Source organism: Salvelinus alpinus, chromosome 21 (assembly GCF_045679555.1).
Source record: "Salvelinus alpinus chromosome 21, SLU_Salpinus.1, whole genome shotgun sequence".
In the NCBI taxonomy this organism is placed as follows: Eukaryota; Metazoa; Chordata; class Actinopteri; order Salmoniformes; family Salmonidae; genus Salvelinus; species Salvelinus alpinus.
The window spans coordinates 12548868-12573142 of record NC_092106.1 but is presented as its reverse complement, the minus strand read 5'-3'; the positions used below and the strand labels follow the sequence as shown (position 1 = coordinate 12573142).

The window sequence follows — 24275 nt, the reverse complement described above, 5'->3', positions numbered from 1 at the left end:
AAGGGGTTACAACGGTTTTTGGGGTTTGCCAAGTTCTACCGCTGTTTCATCAGGAACTTCAGCTCCGTCGCCGCCCCTCACCTCAAGGGTGGTCCCCGTAGGTTGGTGTGGAGTCCAGCAGCCTACGGGGCCTTCCATCTACTCAAGGGACATTTCACATCCGCCCCATTGCTCAAACACCCAGATCCCACTATCTCCTTAGTGGTGAAGGTGGACGCTTCAGATGTGAGCGTGGGGGCAGTTCTCTCAACGACAGGGTAATCCACATAAATTGTATCCGTGTGCATATTACTCTAAGAAACTGTCCCCTGCAGAGAGGAATTAGGATGTTGGTGATCGAGAGCTCCTGGCGGTGAAGTTGGCATTAGAGGAGTGGAGACACTGGCTGGAGGGCGCCAAGGAAACATTCGTCATCCTCACCAACCTATAATCCCATTCTCCCGAGTCGTAGCCTCTGTGGTCTGGGACGTAGATATGGACATTTGCCAGGCTCTGGAGAGGGAGCCCGCACCCACTAACTGTCCTCCCGAGCTCATCTATGTTCCCACAGGGATAAGGGATCGGCTGCTGACCTGGGCGCACACAGCTGTCGTTGGACATCCAGGTATTTCCCAGTGTGTGTTCTGGGTTTTCAGCTGACCCTGGCTCCGTGGACCCCGGGCCAGACTGACGCTCCTGCGGTTGATGAGTGGTTCAGGCTCGCAGAAGTGTGGAGCGACTCTCACGTGAGAATCCAGCGCTTCAAAAGGAGCAGGCAGACTGCCACTGCAGTGAGACTCCTGTGTACCACCCTGGGGATCGTGTCTGGCTTTCTACCAGGAACCTCCCATGCCGCCTGCCTGCAAGAAGCTGATAGTGACATTATAGGTCCAGATGTCTGTATCCCACTCATCAGGGAAGGGGAATTCATGTCATGACACAGATTCAATTATATTTGTTACTTTATTTATTGGTGGTCAGTGCTGTGTCAGGTGTGTCTATTTATTTACAGCAGGTCTATGAAAGAAGAATCTGTCTGTAATTGAGAAATTTTACAATTGTGTTAATTTACATAAAATCATCACAAAACGATTTATATTCAAGCACACCATGGGGATAGTGCAGTTGACTGGGGCACATGAATGTGTGTTACTGTCCGGGTCTGTGCCGGTGAGTTTTTGTATGTGAGCTGTTAAGGGGTTGGCTGAGATCAAGCTGTTTGGAGGTTTTGAAGACCTCTGTATGTGTGGGAGAATGATTGTGTGTGTCCGTGCGTCTCTTTCTGTGTGAATTGGTACATTCACTAGCAGTGAGGTACCAACTTACTCAAGAGCCATATAAAAGTGTCATATCTGATATTAACTGTATTAATTACATAATCTAAGCTTTTTAATGTACACCAAGTAACATGGCTTCACCATAAATTTCACTGCATCTGATATTTGAGTGCTAATTTTACACTCTTGAAAAGTTCACCCAATTAGCACTTATGATTAGCGTTGCTTAGCTGGTGCTGGTGCTGTTGATGTAAAATCAAATATATTCAATCAGGTCCATCCTTAAATTCTAGATCACCTCGTGTATATGTGATCGATAAACACACAGTACCAGTCAAGTTTGGACACACCTGATTCAAGAGTTTTTCAAAAAAAATTGTATTTTCTACATTCTATAATAGTGAAGACATCAAAACTATGAAATAACACATGGAATTATGTAGTAACAAAAAAAGTGTTAAATCAAAGTATATTTTATATTTGAGACTCTTAAAGTAGCCACCCTTTGCCTTGACAGCTTTGTACACTCTTGGCACGCTCCGGTAGTCACCTGGAATGCATTTCAATTAACAGGTGTGCCTTGTTAAAAGTTTGTGGAATTTATTTCCTTAATGTGTTTGAGCCAATCAGTTGTGTTGTAACAATGTAGGGTTGGTATACAGAAGATAGCCCTATTTGGTAAAAGACCAAGTCCATATAATGACAAGAACAGCTCAAATAAGCAAAGAGAATCGACAGTCCATCATTACTTTAAGACATGACGGTCAGTCAATCCGGAAAATTTCAAGAACTTTGAAAGTTTCTTCAAGTGCAGTCGCAAAAAACATTAAACGCTATGATGAAACTGGCTCTCATGAGGACTGCCACATGAAAGAAAGACCCAGAGTTACCTCTGCTGCAGAAGATAAGTTCATTAGAGTTACCAGCCTCAGAAATTGCAGCCCAAATAAATGCTTCACAGAGTTCAACAGACACATCTCAACATCAACTGTTCAGAGGAGACTGCGTGAATCAGGCCTTCATGATCTAAATGCTGCAAAGAAACCACTACTAAAAGACATCAATAAGAGGAAGAGACTTGCTTGGGTCAAAAAACACGTGCAATGGACAGTAGACCGGTGGAAATCTGTCCTTTGGTCTGATGAGTGCAAATTTCAGATTTTTGGTTCCAGCAGGCGTGTCTTTGTGAGACGCGGAGTAGGTGAACGGATGATCTCTGCATGTGTGGTTCCCACCATGAAGCATGGAGGAGGAGGTGTGATGGTGCTTTGCTGGTGACACTGTCTGTGATTTATTTAGAATTCAAGTCACACTTAACCAGCATGGCTACCACAGCATTCTGCAGCGATATGCCATCCCATCTGGTTTGTGCTTAGTGGGACTATCATTTGTTTTTCAACAGGACAATGACCCAACACACCTCCAGGCTATGTAAGGGCTATTTGACCAAGAAGGAGAGCGATGGAGTGCTGCATCAGATGACCTGGCCTCCACAATCACCTGACCTCATCCCAATTGAGATGGTTTGGGATGAGTTGGACCGCAGAGTAAAGGAAAAGCAGCCAACAAGTGCTCAGCATATGTGGGAACTCCTTCAAGACTGTTGGAAAATCATTTCAGGTGAAGCTGGTTGAGAGAATGCCAAGAGTGTGCAAAGCTGTAATGAAGGCAAAAGTTGGCTAATTTGAAGAATTTAAAATCTAAATTATATTTTGATTTGTTTAACGCTTTTTTGGTTACTACATGATTCCATATGTGTTATTTCATTGTTTTGATGTCTTCACTATTATTCTACAATGTAGAAAATATTAAAAATAAAGAAAAACCCTTGAATGTGTAGGTGTGTCCAAACTTTTGACTGGTGCTGTACATACATACATACATACATACATACACACACACACACCTCATACAATCACGAACACTCACACACATCTATAAATACTGTATATTTATATCATGCCCTTCTATCAATAAAGTCATCCACTGAATCCAGGAAGCCATTTACCCCAGCTTGCTGGTATATCCACCTTTGATGAATCCAAAGTAAGTGGCCATTGGCTTGTTTGGTCATTGTGCTACCCTCCCAAGCCACAACCAACACCATCCTACATGTTAATCTGTTTCTGCATTACTCAATGAGGCTGATGCGTCCTCAACAACAATTAGAAAAGCCTCCATCTCCATTCCTGGTAGGCTTGCCTCTCCTGTGTACTGTATTTCCATGCCTTTCTATCATTTGAGGAGTGAGATATTATCAGCGAAGTCCCCAGCTCCAGGTGGGCGGAGGCAGCGGGAGAAGCGCCACTGGCACAGCATGAGGCACAGTGGCAGCATGAAGAGGGCACAGATGCCCGCCATGATGTAGGCAATGGTCATCAGGGTGGACTCGTCCGTCTGCGGGATGTTGTAGCCGCAGTCCTCCAGATCCACGCCGTGGAACGGCCCCTCGACGGAGGCCGTACGGAACTCATCGTGCACTGTGGCATAGAAATACACATAGATCAGCAACATACAGGCACACACACACATAAATCCATCTTCAATCTGTCTCCACTTCATCTACACTGATTGAAGTGGATTTAACAAGTGACATCAATAACGGACCATAGCTTTCATCTGGATTCACCTGGTCAGTCTGTCATAGAAAGAGCAGGTGTTCATAATGTTTTGTTCACTCAGTGTATATGTACTGAACAAAAATACAAACGCAACATGTAAAGTGTTGGACCCATGTTTCATGCGCTGAAATAAAAGATCCCAGAAATTTTCCGTACGCACAAAAAGTTTATTTCTCTATAATTTTGTGCACAAATTTGTTTACATCCCTGTTAGTGAGAATTTCTCCGTTTCCAAGATAGTCCATCCACCTGACAGGTGTGGCATATAAAGAAGCTGATTAAACAGCATGATCATTACACAGGTGCACTTGTGCTGGGGACAATAAAAGGCCACTCTAAAATGTGCAGTTTTGTCACACAACACAATGACATAGATGTCTCAAGTTTTGAGGGAGCATGTAATTGGCATGCTGACTGCAGGAATGTCCACCAGAGATGTTGCTAGATCATTTAATGTCCATTTCTCTACCATAAGCCGCCTCCAATGTCGTTTAAGAGAATTTGGCAGTATGTTCAACTGTCCTCACAACCAGCGGTGGAAAAAGTACCCAATTTTCATACTTAAGTAAAAGTAAAGATACCTTAAAAGAAAATCACTCAAGTAAAAGTGAAAGTCACCCAGTAAAATAATACTTGAGTAGCAGCCTAAAAGTATTTGGTTTTATATGTACTTCAGTATCAAAAGTAAAAGTATAAATAATTTAAAATGTCTTATATTCAGCAAACCAGACGACACAATTTATTATAAAAATTTAAAAAAATACAGATAGCCAGGGGCACAGTTCAACACTCAGACGTAATTTACAAACAAAGCATTTATGTTTAGTGAGTCTGCCAGGTCAGAGGCAGAAGGGATGACCAGGGATGTTCTCTTGATAAGTGTGTGAATTAGACCATATTCCTGTCCTGCTAAACATTCAAAATGTAACGAGTACTTTTTGGTGTATTTAGGAATATAGTAAAGTAAAAGTAAAAGTTGTAAAAAATATAAATAGTAAAGTAAAGTACAGATACCCCAAAAAACAACTTAAGTAGTACTTAAAAGTATATTTACTTAAGTACTTTACACCACTGCTCACAACCGCAGACCATGTGTAACTAGGACAGCCCAGGACCTCCACCTCCGGCTTCTTCACCTGCGGGATCGTCTGAGACCAGCCACCTGGACAGCTGATGAAACTGAGGAGTATTTCTGTCTGTAATAAAGCCCTTTCGTGGGGAAAAACCCATTCTGATTGGCTGGTCCTGGCTCCCCAGTGGGTGGGCAGGGGTGCAGCCATGGGTGGGCCTGGGAGGGCATAATAAAGTCCATGGCTGTGCTCCTGCCCAGTCATGTGAAATCCATAGATTAGGGCCTAATGAATTTATTTAAATTGACTGATCAAATCAAATTTTATTTGTCACATGCGCTGAATACGGTGAAATGATTACTTACAAGCCCTAAACCAACAATGCAATTTTAAGACAAATAAGAGTTAAGAAAATATTTACTAAATAAACTAAAGTAAAAAAATAAAAGAGCAACAATAAAGTAACTATAACGAGGCTACATACAGAGGCTATATAGGACTAGGATGGCTGGAGTCTTTGGCAATTTTTAGGGCCTTTTAGGGCCTCCAATGACACCGCCTGGTATTGAAGTCCTGGATGGTTGGAAGCTTGGCCCCAGTGATGTACTGGGCCGTACGCACTACCCTTTGTAGCGCCTTGCGGTTGGAGGCCGAGCAGTTGCCATACCTGGCGTTGATGCAACCAGTCAGGATGCTCTCGATGGTGCAGCTGTAGAACTTGTTGAGGATCTGAGGACCCATGCAAATCTTGGAGTGGGCCTAAGGTTTCTGGGACTACGGGGCGGTAGTCATTTAGGCAGGTTACCTTCACATTCTTGGGCACAGGGACCATTGTGGTCTGCTTGAAACATGTAGGTATTACAGACTCGGTCAATGACAGGTGGAAAACGTCAGTGAAGACACTTGCCAGTTGGTCAGTGCATGCTCGGAGTACACATCCTGGTTATCCTTCTGGACCTGGGGCCTTGTGAAGGTTGACCTGTTTAAAGGTCTTACTCACATCGGCTACGGAGAGCGTGATCACACAGTCGTCCAGAACAGCTGGTGCTCTCATGCATGCTTCAGTGTTGCTTGCCTCGAAGCACGCATAGAAGTCATTTAGCTCATCTGGTAGGCTTGTGTCACTAGGCAGCTTGTGGCTGGGCTTCCCTTTGTAGTCCGTAATAGTTTGCAAGCCCTGCTACATACATCCGACGAACATCGGAGCCGGTGTAGTAGGATTCAATCTTAATCCTGTATTGACGCTTTTCCTGTTGAAAAGCAGGAAAAGCTTTTCAACAGGCTCTATCCTCCTGATTCCTGCTTACAAGCAAAACTTGAAGCATGAAGCATCAGTGACTCGGTCTATAAAAAAGTGGTCAGATGAAGCAGATGCTAAACTACAGGACTGTTTTGCTATCACAGACTGGAACATGTTCCGGGATTCTTCCGGTGGCATTGAGGAGTACACCACATCAGTGACTGGCTTTATCAATAAGTGCATCGAGGACGTCATCCCCACAGTGACTGTACGTACATTCCCCAACCAGAAGCCATAGATTACAGGCAACATTCGCACTGAGCTAAAGGGTAGAGCTGCCGCTTCAAGGTGGATGACTCTAACCTGGAAGCTTACAAGAAATCCTGCTATGCCCTGCGACGAACCATCAAACAGGCAAAGCGTCAATACAGGGCTAAGATTGAATCATACTACTCCGGCTTCGACGCTCGTCTTATGTGGCAGGGCTTGCAAACTATTACAGACTACAAAGGGAAGCACAGCTGCGAGATGCCCAGTGACACGAGCCTACCAGACGAGCTAAATCACTTCTATGCTCGCTTCAAGGCAAGCAACACTGAGGCATGCATGAGAGCATCAACTGTTCCGGACGACTGTGTGATCACGCTCTCCGTAGCCGACGTGAGTAAGACCTTTAAACAGGTCAACATACACAAGGCTGAGGGGCCAGACGGATTACCAGGATGTGTGCTCCGGGCATGTGCTGACCAACTGGCAGGTGTCTTCACTGACATTTTCAACATGTCCCTGATTGAGTCTGTAATAGCAAAATGTTTCAAGCAGACCAACATAGTCTCTGTGCCCAAGAACACAAAGGCAACCTGCCTAAATGACTACAGACCCATAGCATTCACGTCCGTAGCCATGAAGTGCTTTGAAAGGTTCGTAATGGCTCACATCAACACCATTATACCAGAAACCCTAGACCCACTCCAATTTGCATACCGCTCAAACAGATCCACAGATGATGCAATCTCTATTGCACTCCACACTGCCCTTTCCCACCTGGAACACTTATGTGAGAATGCTATTCATTGACTACAGCTCAGCATTCAACACCATAGTGCCCTCAAAGCTCATCACTAAGCTAAGGATCCTGGGACTAAACACCTCCCTCTGCAACTGGATCCTGGACTTCCTGACGTGCCGCCCCCAAGTGGTAAGGGAAGGTAGCAACACATCTGCCACACTGATCCTCAACACTGGAGCTCCCAAAGGGGTGCGTGCTCAGTCCCCTCCTGTACTCCCTGTTCACCCATGACTGCATGGCCAGGCACGACTCCAACACCAGTTTGCAGACGACACAACATTGGTAGGCCTGATCACCGACAACGACGAGATAGCCTATAGGGAGGAGGTCAGCTACCTAGCCGGGTGGTGCCAGAATTACAACCTATCCCTCAACGTAACCAAGACTAAGGAGATGGTTGTGGACTACAGGGAAAGAAGGACCGAGCCCGCCCCCATTCTCATCGACGGGGCTGTAGTGGAGCAGGTTGAGAGCTTCAAGTTCCTTGGTGTCCACATCAACAACAAACTAGAATGGTCCAAACACACCAAGACAGTCGTGAAGAAGGCACGACAAAGCCTATTCCCCCTCAGGAAACTCAAAAGATTTGGCATGGGTCCTGAGATCCTCAAAAGGTTCTACAGCTGCAACATCGAGAGCATCCTGACTGGTTGCATCACTGCCTGGTACGGCAATTTCTCAGCCTCTGACAAAAAGGCTTCTCAACAGTTTTTACCCCCAAGCCATAAGACTCCTGAACAGGTAATCAAATGGCTACCCGGACTATTTGCATTGTGTTCCCCCCCAACCCCTCTTTTTACACTGCTGCTACTCTCTGTTTATCATATATGCATAGTCACTTTAACTATAGATTCATGTACATACTACCTCAATTGGGCCGACCAACCAGTGCTCCCGCACACTGGCTAACCGGGCTATCTGCATTGTGTCCCGCCACCCACCACCCGCCAACCCCTCTTTTACGCTACTGCTACTCTCTGTTCATCATATATGCATAGTCACTTTAACCCTATCTACATGTACATTCTACCTCAATCAGCCTAACTAACCGGTGTCTGTATGTAGCCTTGCTACTTTTATAGCTTCGCTACTGTCTTTTTACTGTTTGTTTTATTTCTTTACTCACCTATTGTTCACCTAATACCTTTTTTGCACTATCGGTTAGAGCCTGTAAGTAAGCATTTCACTGTAAGGTCTACACCTGTTGTATTCGGCGCACGTGACAAATAAACTTTGATTTGATTTGATGGTTCGTCATCGGGCATAGCGTTATGTCTTATAAGCATCCGGGTTAGAGTCGCGCTCCTTGAAAGAGGCAGCTCTACCCTTTAGCTCAGTGCGGATGTTGCCTGTAATCCATGACTTCTGATTGGGGTATGTACGTATGGTCACTGTGTTGCGATGTCATCGATGCACTTATTGATGAAGCCGGTGACTGATGTGGTATACTCCTCAATGCCATCGGATATTTCCCGTAATCTATTCCAGTCTGCTAGCAAAACAGTCCGGTAGCATCTGCATCATCTGCGTCATCTGACCACTTCCGTATTAAGCGAGTCAGTGCTACTTCCTGCTTTAGTTTTCGCTTGTAAGCAGGAATCAGGAGGATAGAATTATGGTCAGATTTGCCAAATGGAGAGCGAGGGAGAGATTTGTATGCGTCTCTGTGTGTGGAGTAAAGATGGTCTCGAGTTTTTTCTTCTGGTTGCACAAGTAACATGCTGGTAGAAATGAGGTAAAATGGATTTAAGTTCCCCTACATTAAAATCCCTGGCAACTAGGAGCTGTAACTCAGTAAAATCATTGAAATTGTTGCATGTTGCATTTATATTTTGTCAGTAAAAATCCAAATAACTTCACAGATCTTCATTGTGAAGGGTTTAAACACTGTTTCCCATGCTAAACAATTAATGAACATGCACCTGTGGAACAGTTATTAAATATATATATATATTTCACCTTTATTTAACCAGGTAAGCTAGTTGAGAACAAGTTCTCATTTACAACTGCGACCTGGCCAAGATAAAGCAAAGCAGTGCGACAGAAACAACAACACATGGTTACATGGAATAAACAAGCGTCTATATACAGTGTGAAAGTCTATATACAGTGTGAAAGTCTATATACAGTGTGTGCAAATGGCATGAGGAGGTATGGCAATAAATAGGCCATAGTAGCAAAGTAAATACAATTTAGCAGATTAACACTGGAGTGATAGATGAGCAGATGATGATAAGCAGATGATGGTGTGTAAGTAGTGATATTGGTGTGCAAAAGAGCAGTCAAGCAAATAAAAACAATATGGGGATGAGGTAGGTATATTGGGTGGGCAATTTACAGATGGACTATGTACAGCTGCACCGATCGGTTAGCTGCTCAGATAGCTGATGTTTAAAGTTAGTGAGGGAAATGTAAGTCTCCAGCGTCAGCGATTTTTGCAATTCGTTCCAGTCACTGGCAGCAGAGAACTGGAAGGAAAGGCGGCTAAAGGAGGTGTTGGCTTTGGGGATGACCAGTGAGATATACCTGCTGGAGGGCGTGCTACGGGTGGGTGTTGATATTGTGACCAGTGAGCTGAGATAAGGCGGAGCTTTACCTAGCACAGACATGTAGATGACCTGGAGCCAGTGGGTCTGGCAACGAATATGGAGCGAGGGCCAGCCGACTAGAGCATACAGGTCGAGTGGTGGGTGGTATAAGGCGCTTTGGTAACAAAACGGGTGGCACTGTGATAGACTGCATCCAGTTTGCTGAGTAGAGTATTGGAAGCTATTTTGTAGATGACATCGCCGAAGTCGAGGATCGGTAGGTTAGTCAGTTTTACTTGGGTAAGTTTTGTGGCGTGAGTGAAGGAGGCTTTGTTGCGAAATAGAAAGCCGATTCTAGATTTGATTTTGGATTGGAGATGTTTGACATGAGTCTGGAAGGAGAGTTTACAGTCTAGCTAGACACCTAGGTATTTGTAGTTGTCCACGTATTCTAGGTCAGAACCGTTCAGAGTAGTGATGCTAGTCGGGCGGGCAGATGCGCGCAGCGAACGGTTGAAAAGCATGCATTTGGTTTTGCTAGCGTTTAAGAGCAGTTGGAGGCCACGGAAGGAGTGTTGTATGGCATTGAAGCTCGTTTGGAGGTTAGTTAACACAGTGTCCAAAGAAGGACCAGATGTATACAGAATGGTGTCGTCTGCGTAGAGGTGGATCAGGGAATCACCCGCAGCAAGAGCGACAACGTTGATATATACAGAGAAGAGTTGGCCCGAGAATTGAACCCTGTGGTATCCCCCTAGAGACTGCCAGAGGTCCGGACAACAGGCCCTCCGATTTTACACACTGAACTCTATCTGCGAAGTAGTTGGTGAACCAGAAGAGGCAGTCATTTGAGAAACCAAGGCTATTGAGTCTGCCAATAAGAATACGGTGATTGACATAGTCGAAAGCCTTGGCCAGGTCGATGAAGACGGCTGCACAGTACTGTCTTTTATCGATGGCGGTTATGATATCGTTTAGTACCTTGAGTGTGGCTGAGGTAAACCCGTGACCAGCTCGGAAACCGGATTGCACAGCGGAGAAGGTACGGTGGGATTCGAAATGGTCAGTGATCTGTTTATTAACTTTGCTCGTTAAGACACTAACAGCTTACAGACGGTAGGCAATTAAGGTCACAGTTATGAAAACTTAGGACACTAAAGAGGCCTTTCTACTGACTCTAAAAAACACCAAAAGAAAGATGCCCAGGGTCCCTGCTCATCTGCATGAGGACTGCAGATGTGGCCAGGGCAATAAATTGCAGCGTCTGTACTGTGAGACGCCTAAGACAGCGCTACAGGGAGACAGGGCGGACAGCTGATCATCCTCGCAGTGGCAGACCATGTGTAACAACACCTGCACAGGATCAGTAGATCCGAACATCACACCTGCGGGACAGGTACAGGATGGCAACAACAACTGCCCGAGTTACACCAAGAACGCACAATCCCTCCATCAGTGCTCAGACTGTCCGGCATAGGCTGAGAGAGGGTGTACTGAGGGCTTGTAGGCCTGTTGTAAGGCAGGTCCTCACCAGACATCACCGGCATTAACGTCGCCTATGGGCACAAACCCACCGTCGCTGGACCAGACAGGACGGGCAAAAAGTGCTCTTCACTGACGAGTCGCAGAATTTGTCTCACCAGGGGTGATGGTCGGATTCGCGTTTATCGTCAAAGGAATGAGCGTTACACCGAGGCCTGTACTCAGGAGCGGGATCGATTTGGAGGTGGAGGGCCCGTCATGGTCTGGGGCGGTGTGTCACAGCATCATCGGACTGAGCTTGTTGTCATTGCAGGCAATCTCAATGCTGTGCATTACAGGGAAGACATCCTCCTCCCTCATGTGGTACCCTTCCTGCAGGCTCATCCTGACATGACCCTCCAGCATGACAATGCCACCAGCCATACTGCTCGTTCTGTGCGTGATTTCCTGCAAAACAGGAATGTCAGTGTTCTGCCATGGCCACCGAAGAGCCCGGGAACTTGCAACTGCCTTGGTGAAAGAGTGGGGTAACATCTCACAACAAGAACTGGCAAATCTGGTGCAGTCCATGAGGAGGAGATACACTGCAGTACTTAATGCAGCTGGTGGCCACACTAGATACTGACTGTTACTTTTGATTTTGACCCCCCCCCCTTTGTTCAGGGACACATTATTCAATTTCTGTTAGTCACATGTCTGTGGAACTTGTTCCGTTTATGTCTCAGTTGTTGAATCTTGTTATATTCATATAAATATTTACACAGTTTGCTGAAAATAAACGCAGTGTACAGTGAGAGGACGTTTCCTTTTTTGCTGAGTTTATATATATATATATATATATACACTGCTCAAAAAATAAAGGGAACACTAAAATAACACATCCTAGATCTGAATGAATGAAATATTCTTATTAAATACTTTTTTCTTTACATAGTTGAATGTGCTGACAACAAAATCACACAAAAATTATCAATGGAAATCAAATTTATCAACCCATGGAGGTCTGGATTTGGAGTCACACTCAAAATTAAAGTGGAAAACCACACTACAGGCTGATCCAACTTTGATGTAATGTCCTTAAAACAAGTCAAAATGGGGCTCAGTAGTGTGTGTGGCCTCCACGTGCCTGTATGACCTCCCTACAACGCCTGGGCATGCTCCTGATGAGGTGGCGGATGGTCTCCTGAGGCATCTCCTCCCAGACCTGGACTAAAGCATCCGCCAACTCCTGGACAGTCTGTGGTGCAACGTGGCGTTGGTGGATGGAGCGAGACATGATGTCCCAGATGTGCTCAATTAGATTCAGGTCTGGGGAACGGGCAGGCCAGTCCATAGCATCAATGCCTTCCTCTTGCAGGAACTGCTGACACACTCCAGCCACATGAGGTCTAGCATTGTCTTGCATTAGGAGGAACCCAGGGCCAACCGCACCAGCATATGGTCTCACAAGGGGTCTGAGGATCTCATCTCGGTACCTAATGGCAGTCAGGCTACCTCTGGCGAGCACATGGAGGGCTGTGCGGCCCCCCAAAGAAATGCCACCCCACACCATGACTGACCCACCACCAAACCGGTCATGCTGGAGGATGTTGCAGGCAGCAGAACGTTCTCCACGGCGTCTCCAGATTCTGTCACGTCTGTCACGTGCTCAGTGTGAACCTGCTTTCATCTGTGAAGAGCACAGGGCGCCAGTGGCGAATTTGCCAATCTTGGTGTTCTCTGGCAAATGCCAAACGTCCTGCACGGTGTTGGGCTGTAAGCACAACCCCCACCTGTGTACGTCGGGCCCTCATACCACCCTCATGGAGTCTGTTTCTGACCGTTTGAGCAGACACATGCACATTTGTGGCCTGCTGGAGGTCATTTAGCAGGGCTCTGGCAGTGCTCCTCCTGCTCAAAGGCGGAGGTAGCGGTCCTGCTGCTGGGTTGTTGCCCTCCTACGGCCTTCTCCACGTCTCCTGATGTACTGGCCTGTCTCCTGGTAGCGCCTCCATGCTCTGGACACTACACTGACAGACACAGCAAACCTTCTTGCCACAGCTCGCATTGATGTGCCATCCTGGATGAGTTGCACTACCTGAGCCACTTGTGTGGGTTTTAGAATCGGTCTCATGCTACCACTAGAGTGAAAGCACCGCCAGCATTCAAAAGTGACCAAAACATCAGCCAGGAAGCATAGGAATGGTCTGTGGTCACCACCTGTAGCACCTGGTCTGTGGTCACCACTCCGGTTGCTGGCCTTCTAAGCAGAGTTCCTCTGTCCAGTGTCTGTGTTATTTTGCCCATCTTAATCTTTTCTCTTTATTGGCCAGTCTGAGATATAGCTTTTTCTTTGCAACTCTGCCTAGAAGGCCAACATCTTGGAGTCACCTCTTCACTGTTGACGTTGAGACTGGTGTTTTGCAGGTACTATTTAATGAAGCTGCCAGTTGTGGACTTGTGAGGCGTCTGTTTCTCAAACTAGACACTCTAATGCGCTTGTCCTCTTGCTCAGTTGTGAATCGGGGTCTCCCACTCCTCTTTCTATTCTGGTTAGAGCCAGTTTGCGCTGTTCTGTGAAGGGAGTAGCACACAGCGTTGTACGAGATCTTCAGTTTCTTGATTGTTGCTGATAATGGGCCTCTGTATGCCTATGTGGATATTCCATAAAAAATCTGCCATTTCCAGCTACAATAGTCATTTACAACATTAACAATGTCTCCACTGTATTTCTGATCAATTTGATGTTATTTTAATGGACAAAAACAAGGACATTTTTAAGTGACCCCAAACTTTTGAACGGTAGTGTATATATATATATATATATATATATATATATATATATATCATCTCCCCCTCTCCCTCCTTCTCATACTCTCCATCCTCCCTCACCATGGCAGGTGCTGACTGCAAATCCGATGCGTTTCCTCTGGCGGTCGAACACCACATAGAAGCCCTCCATGATGACGGCGCCCATGACGGTGCCCGTGCTGGACTGGGACACGGCAAACTTATAGCAGTCCTCCTGGGCCGAGGCCACGTCCTCCACGGGTCGCAGGTACTGCTGCAGGGGGCACAAAGAAACAGCGGACATCAGTCAGTAGAGAACACCTACAATGTATGTTAAGTATAAACCAGGAGAAATACAGCAATAGGCTAATAAACTCCCAGCACTGTTTTGTGCCCGTCTATGCAGTTTGGGTTTGGTGTAAGCATGAATTAACCAGTCCATGCATGAGTGAGGAATTTACCCATTACTTTCATATTATTATACAAGCATCAATGTTAACTGTTGCTAGTCGAAGGTTCAAAGCCAGCGCTGGCTGCCTCTACTGTCCCAATACAAGCTGCTCTCCACTTCTATCTCATTTCCATTGAAACAGTGATTCTATTAATCCCCACTATCTCACAGGAATAACATACATCAAATACTCTCTGACGTTCTCAACACATCTAAATTGAATGAACAGTGAAAGGAGTTTAAGAGAGGATCATCACTAGCTCATTGAATTGATGAATTGAAGGTAAGTACACAGACAGACACTGTTACCTGTGGGAGAATGGAGATGCGGAAGGACTGGTTGCGGTTCTCACTCATTAGGTAGAGCGAGATGACAGGGAAGATGTGCCACGGGGTGGTGCCAGCCTGCCAGCACACCAGCTGCTCCCCCAACCAGAACCCAGAGGGAAACTGCTCTGTCTGACAGGGAGACATGGGGTTTGTGTATGTTTGTGCACGTGTGTGTGTGTGTGTGTGTGTGTGTGTGTGTGTGTGTGTGTGTGTGTGTGTGTGTGTGTGTGTGTGTGTGTGTGTGTGTGTGTGTGTGTGTGTGTGTGTGTGTGTGTGTGTGTGTGTGTGTGTGTGTGTGTGTGTGTGTGTGTGTGTGTGTTTGTGGGAGAGAGGGATAGAAAGAATATTTAGCAATTGCAGAAACTAGAAACTAGAGAAAGTTGATAGCCATGAAAGTATTACAGACATTAGACCTGAGAAAGGGGATATCACATGACACTAGCTGAAACTGGCAGCTAGAAAGATGAGAAAGAACAAAACAACAGAGAGGGGGAGTGAGAGAGAGAGGAGAAAAGGTATGAGGAGGGACTCACAGACGAGGCTGCCTCGATGGCCTTCACGGCTGCCTGGAACACTTTACGAGGGAGCCGGAGGTTAGTGGTGCCACTGTCCACAATGCTCTTATCATAGTTGTACTGATAGAACCACAAGCCAAGAGAGGAAACAAATTGTCATTCTTTATTCACTGTCACTTACCGCACCAGTATTAGTGATAAAAGGTAAACAGACAGATATTCAGAGTTAACTAAAGAGAAAAAGAGAAGGGACCACTCATACTTAAAATGTACGCACACTTGCCTATACGTCGTTTTGGATAAAAGCATCTACTAAATGGCATATATTATATTATTATATTAAAGAGAAAAATTGAATGAAATAGAGAGGAAAATGTTGATTAAAGGATCATCAGAAAAACACAGATTATAAAAAATGTTATCAGCAAAACCGTTAGCTCCAGTACCTCCTTGCAGTCCATGTTGAGATCCTGACCATTGACCTCAATACGCACAATGATGACCTCATAATACCACTCCCGGCGGATTGGGGTGTACCACAGGTCCCCAACATAGAGAGAAGAATCCACTCCACCAATGATCTAAGAAAACGGCAATCAGATAGTGTCATAGGATGGGTCCAAAATCTCAACACACTTTCCATCTCATATTGCCTTTGCAATACAGATTATAACTAAACAATACCGACATACCTACTTGGCACATACCATCTCTATATAAACTCAGCAAAAAAAAAGAAACGTCCTCTCACTGTCAACTGCGTTTATTTTCAGCAAACTTAACATGTGTAAATATTTGTATGAACATAACAAGATTCAACAACTGAGACATAAACTGAACAAGTTCCACAGACATGTGACTAACAGAAATGGAATAATGTGTCACTGAACAAAGGGGGGGTCAAAATCAAAAGTAACAGTCAGTATCTGGTGTGGCCACCAGCTTCATTAAGTACTGCAGTGCATTTCCTCCTCATGGACTGCACCAGATTTGCCAGTTCTTACTGTGAGATGTTACCCCACTCTTCCACCAAGGCACCTGCAAGTTCCCGGACATTTCTGGGGGGAATGCACTAGCCCTCCCCCTCCGATCCAACAGGTCCCAGACGTGCTCAATGGGATTGAGATCCCGGGCTCTTCGCTGGCCATGGCAGAACACTGACATTCCTGTCTTGCAGGAAATCACACACAGAACGAGCAGTATGGCTGGTGGCATTGTTATGCTGGAGGGTCATGTCAGGATGAGCCTGCAGGAAGGGAGGAGGATGTCTTCCCTGTAACGCACAGCTTTGAGATTGCCTGGAATGACAACAAACTCAGTCTGATGATGCTGTGACACACCACCCCAGACCTTGATGGACCCTCCACCTCCAAATCGATCCCGCTCCAGAGTACAGGCCTCGGTGTAACACTCATTCCTTTGACGATAAACGCGAATCCGACCATCACCCCTGGTGAGACAAAACCGCGACTCACGTCAGTGAAGAGCACTTTTTACAGTCCTGTCTGGTCCAGCGAGGATTGGTTTGTGCCCATAGGCGACGTTGTTGCCAGTGATGTCTTGTGAGGACTTGCCTTACAACAGGCCTGCAAGCTCTCAGTCCAGCCTCTCTCAGCCTATTGCAGACAGTCTGAGCACTGATGAAGGGATTGTGCGTTCCTGGTGTAACTCGGGCAGTTGTTGTTGCCATCCTGTACCTGTCACGCAGGTGTGATGTTCGGATGTACCAATCCTGTGCAGGTGCTGTTACACGTGGTCTACCACTGCGAGGACGATCAGCTGTCTGTCCTGTCTCCCTGTAGCGCTGTCTTAGGCATCTCACAGTACGGACATTGCAATTTATTGCCCTGGCCACATCTGCAGTCCTCATGCCTCCTTGCAGCATGCCTAAGGCACGTTCATACAGATGAGCAGGGACCCTGGGCATCTTTCTTTTGGTGTTTTTCAAAATCAGTAGAAAGGCCTCTTTAGTGTCCTAAGTTTTCATAACTGTGACCATAGTTGCCTACCGTCTGTAAGCTGTTAGTGTCTTAACGACCGTTCCACAGGTGCATGTTCATTAATTGTTTACGGTTCATTGAACAAGCATGGGAAACAGTGTTTAAACCCTTTACAATGAAGATCTGTGAAGTTATTTGGATTTTTACGAAATATCTTTGAAAGACAGGGTCCTGAAAAAGGGGACGTTTCTTTTTTTGCTGAGTTTATAACCCTCTTGGTTACGCTAACACAACACACCGCTTCTGTGTATTTCCCTAAAACAGAAAATGTGTCTGTGCCTTTTCCTATCTACTGTATGTATATTTCTCTTGTTCTATCTCTCTCATCTCACCATGCTGCCACCCACGGTGGCACTGCCCAGGCTGTAGTTCTGGGTGAACCCTGCGCCACACATCTGCAGGGAGAACAGGTTGGGCACGGGGGTCTGGCGCACCAGCGAGTCAAAGAAAGGCTCCAGCGTCTCATCAGGCTAAACAGAGGGGGTGGGGTGGGGGTTAAAGGATTTAAAGATGGGAAAAGGATAACTACATTTTAGCCATCTTGTTGACAACAAGCCTAAACTGATATTGTATCTCCACAAATCCATCCCTGTGCATTTTCCACATTACTGAATAGTGCTGTCTCTCACCAGTGACCCTCTAGCTGATCACTCTCACCCTCCCTTTCCATCTCCCTCTTCCCCCCTCTCACCCATGTGTTTTCTACCCAGACCATTTCCCTTTCCCTCCTTCTCTCTGCCCTCCTCTCACCCGGGCAATTTCGGCGTAGGCCAGGCCCAGGATGCCCTCCCAGTTGGATCCGTTGATGAAGAAGCGGTCCGACTGGGTAATGGCAGCAATGTTGGCACGGAGCGAGGCGTTGGGGCCGTGCGGCACAGACACCAGGTCAGTGCCCAGCTCGCCCTCCCAGCGGCCCTGGGTGTAGGGTACGTAGACACTGCGCCCAAGGTCGCGGTAGGAGTTAGACCTATGAACAGCAGCGGAGAAAAGGGGCTTACTATACAAGCCCACCAAGGGAAGTATGTGCAGAGTCATTTAAAAGGGAGAGATCCCACTGAGGTTCACTCTTCAATGGGATTCATATTTAATATTATATTTAAAGGGATAGTTTACTCAAAAAACATATTTTAGTATTTTGCCCATCAGGCCACTGTTGATAGGGTCCCAAAGCATTGCGCATGTCAGCAGTAAAGTTTTCAAGAAAGAGCACTTTCAGTGTATTGTAATACTATCCCGCGGTACTCACAGTGAGCGATGGTAGTATCTGCAGAGGAAAGGGTGAGCAGCTGCCCCGACTGCAAAGTTACTGCTGCCTGTGTCCACCAGAATATTCAACTGATTCCCAAACACACAAACACAACATAGTTGTCATTGTTATGAAACCATATTACATATTCACTGGGCATTTTTCCAATGCTAGGCCTATATTTTGTGACAGGTATTCCGTAGGTATATGTGGTGTATGTAGGTGTGTGTGTGTGTGCGTTTTTGAGTCTTCCAGTGTTAAAGGACAGAATACATTGAAATACACTGATGATAAGGACATTATCTCGGTTACCTTGGAGACAACCATGCCTATTCATAAAATGATTCCCTGCAGCTGCTGCTGAAAGCACTGCTTCATTTCAGCCATTTGGAGTCACTTTCTCTCTCCCTCACCTCCTGGCATTACGGTACTGGCAGTTGCTATGTATTGGTTTCTTTTGCTCCAAATGTCCTTCTCTTTTCCTTTCCCTCTGCATCCAACCCCTAGGCTGTTCTCGGATTGCCCTCTCTCTCTCTCTGTCTCCCACCTTCCCTCTCCTTTCAGTGTGAGTATCACATTTTGCGCAGTCAGTCAATCAGACTGGCAGCCATGTTGTCTCTCTGGTGACCAGCAGGAACCTGATCAATAATAGATCTGCTCCAGAAATATCCAGGGATGCATCCTCAACTGGCACCCTATTCCCTATATAGTGCACTACTTTTGACCAGAGCCCAAGTAATGCACTATGTAGGGAATAGGGTGCCATTTGGGACTTAGCCTAGGAAAGTTATTCTTCTCAGTGGCAGAGCCAAGAGCCTGAAGGACTGTGTGCATGGAAGAACCACCAGCCTGCCTTAGTCTCTCACCCGGTCTCACACACACTCTCCACACAAATGCCACATGCACACACACACTCCCACTAACAGAAACATGTCACTTGAGATACACTCATCACATGCACCCTGCTGTTCCATAACATATCCATGTCATCTTCTAACCCTCTATCACAGAAGTGTTAATTGGGTATGGCAGTCGCCCTACCCTAAAACACAAACAATTTCAAATAGGCTATTAAAATAATTTAAATCCCGATTAGAAGGCAAATGCAGTTTTCCGGAATTAGCAGGCTAACTTTAGGACCATGCAGACACCTGGGAGCAGGAGGGAAGGCTGTTTGTATGGGTGGCTGGCTGGCTTTATGGAGAGAGCATCACGCAGCTGCAGGGAACAGCGCCACTTTTCTCAAAACAGTGCAGAGGTACAGATGGATGTAGTGGATGGCTTTGGCTAGGTAACTGCTGTTTGACTTGACATGAAACTAAACTAGAGTTTTAATCCCGGTGCTGAGCTAGTGAGTAGCAGCTAATTCTTGTATGACGTGTTTGTAGCATAGGAGGTTGGTGGCACCTTAATTGGGGAGAACGGGCTCGTGGTAATGGCTTCAGCGGAATTGGTGGAATGGCATCGAATACATCCAACACGTTTCCATGTGTTTGATGCCATTCCATTTGCTCCATTCCAGCCATTAAAATGAGCCGTCCTCCCCTCAGCAGCCCCCACTGGTTTCTAGAATGTTCAGTCCCCTATTGACTGAGGTGAATGAAGCTACAGCAACAAGGTGATAATGTCTGGAGTCATGTTAGCTTGTTTTTGCTGTGCTCCAAATGCATTTTAGAATTTGTACATTTTGTAGAAATACAGCAAATGAGCTTCAGTTTTCTTAACATTGCTTGGAGGAGCATGTCCCTTTACCATCCATTCCCTAGGTTTACAGTAGCTGAATTTATGTTCTACAATGTACACACATCACATCAAAACACTAAGCCATTCAAACACAGATACATTGCAATGAATTGTGGGGGAAACCCAAATCAAATGTAAATTAAAGAGGGTTACTAGGGAGATTGTGCATAACAGTCTGTGTGGATCCATTTGCATGTTCTATGATATTGAAATAAATAAAGAATCACCTTAGCATTATGAGATAGTACTGTAAAGAGTGATTTAACCTGCATAAACTCTCCCTCAGTCAGCCTCTTGGCCCACTCTCTTCCCTTTCTCTCTCTGATTGTAGTGTAGCGGGTGTATTTTGGTGAGGAATACGCTGACGGCTCACAATTGATTTGTCCTGCCCGCATCCTGCTTCCCTTCAGACACACCACCCGAGACGCCTGGCCCGCGACTGCATCCTGACACACACACACACACACACTTCACTCTTGCTACGACCCTTCTACACTTCCTCTAGCTGGCAGAAGCCTAGAATCCCTGTTGCAAACCTCATCTATTATTTTAGGGGCTGTCTGTATGAAGCATCTCAGAGGAGTGCTGATTTCGGATCAGTTGAGCCTTTTAGATCATGAATAAGATTACTGGGGGGACCTGATCCTAGATCAGCACTTCTACTCTGTGATGATTGTTACATACAGCCCCTGGTTTACATCTTGAAGTTGATTTAACAGTCACACATTTGAGTCTTATAAACTCAGCAAAAAAAGATCCTCTCACTGTCAACTGTATTTATTTTCAGCAAACTTAACATGTGTAAATATTTGTATGCACATAACAAGATTCAACAACTGAGACATAGACTGAACAAGTTCCACAGACATGTGACTAACAGAAATTGAATAATGTGTTCCTGAACAAAGGGGGGGTCAAAATCAAAAGTAACAGTCAGTATCTGGTGTGGTCACCAGCTGCATTAAGTACTGCAGTGCATCTCCTCCTCATGGATTGTGAGATGTACCCCGCTCTTCCACCAAGGCACCTGCAAGTTCCCGGACAGGTCCCAGACCTCCGATCCAACAGGTCCCAGACGTGCTCAATGGGATTGAGATCCGGGCTCTTCGCTGGCCATGGCAGAACACTGACATTCCTGTCTTGCAGGAAATCATGCGCAGAACGAGCAGTATGGCTGGTGGCATTGTCATGCTGGAGGGTCATGTCAGGATGAGCCTGCAGGAAGGGTACCATATGAGGGAGGAGGATGTCTTCCCTGTAATGCACAGCGTTGAGATTGCCTGCAATGACAATAAGCTCAGTCCGATGATGCTGTGACACATCGCCCCAGACCATGACGGATCCTCCACCTCAAAATCAATCCCGCTCCAGAGTACAGGCCTCGGTGTAACGCTCATTCCTTTGACGATAAACGCGAATCCGACCATCACCTCTGGTGAGACAAAACCGCGACTCACGTCAGTGAAGAGCACTTTTTACAGTCCTGTCTGGTCCAGCGAGGGTGGGTTTGTGCCCATAGGTGACGTTGTTGCCGGTGATGTCTGGTGAGGACCTGCCTTACAACAGGCCTACAAGCTCTCAGTCCAGCCTCTCTCAGCCTATGCCAGACAGTCTGAGCACTGATGGAGGGATTGTGCGTTCCTGGTGTAACTCATGCAGTTGTTGTTGCCATCCTGTACCTGTCCCGCAGGTGTGATGTTCGGATGTACCAATCCTGTGCAGGTGCTGTTACACGTGGTCTACCACTGCGAGGGAGATCAGCTGTCTGTCCTGTCTCCCTGTAGCGCTGTCTTAGGCGTCTCACAGTACGGACATTGCAATTTATTGGCCTGGCCACAATTGCAGTCCTCATGCAGATGAGCAGGGACTCTGGGCATCTTTCTTTTGGTGTTTTTCAGAGTCAGTAGAAAGGCCTCTTTAGTGTCCCAAGTTTTCATAACTGTGACCTTAATTGCCTACCGTTTGTAAGCTGTTAGTGTCTTAATGACCGTTCCACAGGTGCATGTTCATTAATTGTTTATGGTTCGTTGAACAAGCATGGGAAACAGTGTTTAAACCCTTTACAATGAAGATCTGTGAAGTTATTTGGATTTTTACGAATTATCTTTGAAAGACAGGGTCCTGAAAAAGGGGACGTTTCTTTTCTTGCTGAGTTTAGTAGTCTATACAGTAGGCCTTTGTGGCAAATTGTTTGGTTTGTATTACTGTAACAAAGCAGTATGTTAATAGATTCCTTTTGAGTGTATTTTAGTGTGTCATATAAATAGTTATTAATACTGGATTCATCTCTATGGCTGTATTTGTATCAATGTCTCTAAATGTTAGTGAGTGGATGGAGGCCAGTGATGGTTTATCCTCCTAGTGGCATAATGTCCTAGGCAGGGCATAACATTGGCTCTGTCACACAGTAATCCCTGTGGTGTGCCAGTCTGTACCCTGCAGCTGCTTAGCTGCTTAGCTGCAGCACACTGGGAATTATCCCCCCCCCCCCTCCCCTCTCTCTCTCTCTCTCTCTGCAGAATTAAAGGCTTCATTCTCTCCTTCTCTCACATGCAAGCACACAGGCACAGACACACACATTTATTCTTGTTCTTCACTGTCTGTCATTTTAAAGGCCAGGTTACCAAGGTTTACGAAGGCCAGTGTTTCTTAATTCTGGTCCTGGGGACCCAAAGAGGTGTACATGTTTTTTCCCTACTACTCATCACCTGATTCCACTAATCAAAAGTTTGATAGGGTAGGTTTGACGTGCCACAATGCAGAGGATATAGGGCACAGGTGCGCAAAACGTCATACAGGGTCAACGGAATGGGCGTCTCAATAAGAGAGAGAGAGACAGAGAGAGAGAGAGAGAGAGCGAGAGTCAGTCAGTCAGTCACCTTCTGTGGCGGTGAACCCACTGCCATCTCCACGTAGTAGCCCTGTCCAGATTTCCCACGGAGGTTGTCGATCATGTCCACGAAATTAATGCCCCTGACCCCTCTGCGCCTTCGCGCAGCCCTCCAGGAGCGCTGCGGGGCTACGGGCGGGGGTTGGGTTTCGGAGAGAGGGCCCTGCCGCAGTGGGAAGTGGATAGTCAGTGGGCCAGAGGTGTTCAGTGGGCCGGGGGTTGGTTCAACTTCAGCCTCGTTGGTGCCGAAGCTGACACCCACAAACAGGCCGAAAATCGTCCATAAAAATACCATCCAGCGAGGACAAAGTGCCTCCATTTTGAAATGTTATTTTAGGCTTTATATTTTAGGACACTTAATTTGCGCGCTCGACCGTCTCCTTTCGGTTTGGCATCATTAGAAATGCTGCAGAATTGTTGTTTATAGCACCAAGATCAAACGCTGATGCTGCAAAACAATTGACAGTTGCAGCCATAATGCAATAATGTTGACATCTTTATTGAAATACAGCGGAGATCTGTCCCTGTGCAAATGCTGTCGTATCGAGCGCTTTGCTGCCGCGACCATATACCTTGCCCACACCTTATAAGAAAAATAACAATAATTTACAAAATCTTAGATAAACGATAGAAATATCCATGTGCCAATAATCTATAGTTGTCGGCAAAACAATCCAATTCAGTATAATAAAATCAACAACTGCGCAAATAGGCCGATAATAAAACAGAGAACGCCTGAATTAGAGATTGTCCAAAAAAGTCTGTAGTCCCAATATCAACAATCTAGAGGCTCGTTACCCGTCCGATCATCGTTCTGTCACACGACCAAAAATCCCAGTCAAATAGACCAACATGATCCGCATCACTCCTCTGTGCATTCTCTCCGCTACCTTCCCACATTCAACCGCCTCCTCCATCAATCCTGCATCATCTTGTAACTGAGCGGAGCATCTCCTTGCAAGCGCAACCTCAGTTGGGAAATAGGAGCGCACAGGGCATTGTGGGTATAGTAGTGTTTCTATTTAATCATTGGCATAACAGAAAAAATTGCCTTTAATAAAAATA

The 24275-nt window shown here is 46.0% G+C and overlaps 1 protein-coding gene across 1 annotated transcript; it reads right to left on the bottom strand.

The window, feature by feature from the left end:
• Window positions 1-923: 923 nt before the first annotated feature.
• LOC139547841 (beta-secretase 1-like) lies at window positions 924-24175 on the bottom strand. The gene is made up of 9 exons (XM_071356968.1): window positions 23200-24175; window positions 18578-18666; window positions 18082-18298; window positions 17664-17801; window positions 15778-15912; window positions 15350-15451; window positions 14796-14945; window positions 14138-14309; window positions 924-3736 (listed from the first exon to the last, which is right to left on the bottom strand). Exons 1-9 carry the CDS (start codon window positions 23527-23529, stop codon window positions 3492-3494), a joined length of 1578 nt encoding a protein of 525 aa, XP_071213069.1. The 5' UTR covers window positions 23530-24175; the 3' UTR covers window positions 924-3491.
• Window positions 24176-24275: the final 100 nt, after the last annotated feature.

Coding starts and splice junctions, on each gene's coding strand:
- LOC139547841 (XM_071356968.1), bottom strand. CDS start 23,529: ATGGAGGCACTTTGTCCTCGCTGGATGGTATTTTTATGGACGATTTTC. Junction 15,913..17,663: donor CCACCGTGGGTGGCAGCATG/GTGAGATGAGAG, acceptor CCGTTTTCTTAG/ATCATTGGTGGAGTGGATTC. Junction 14,946..15,349: donor CCATCGAGGCAGCCTCGTCT/GTGAGTCCCTCC, acceptor TCTCCCTGTCAG/ACAGAGCAGTTTCCCTCTGG.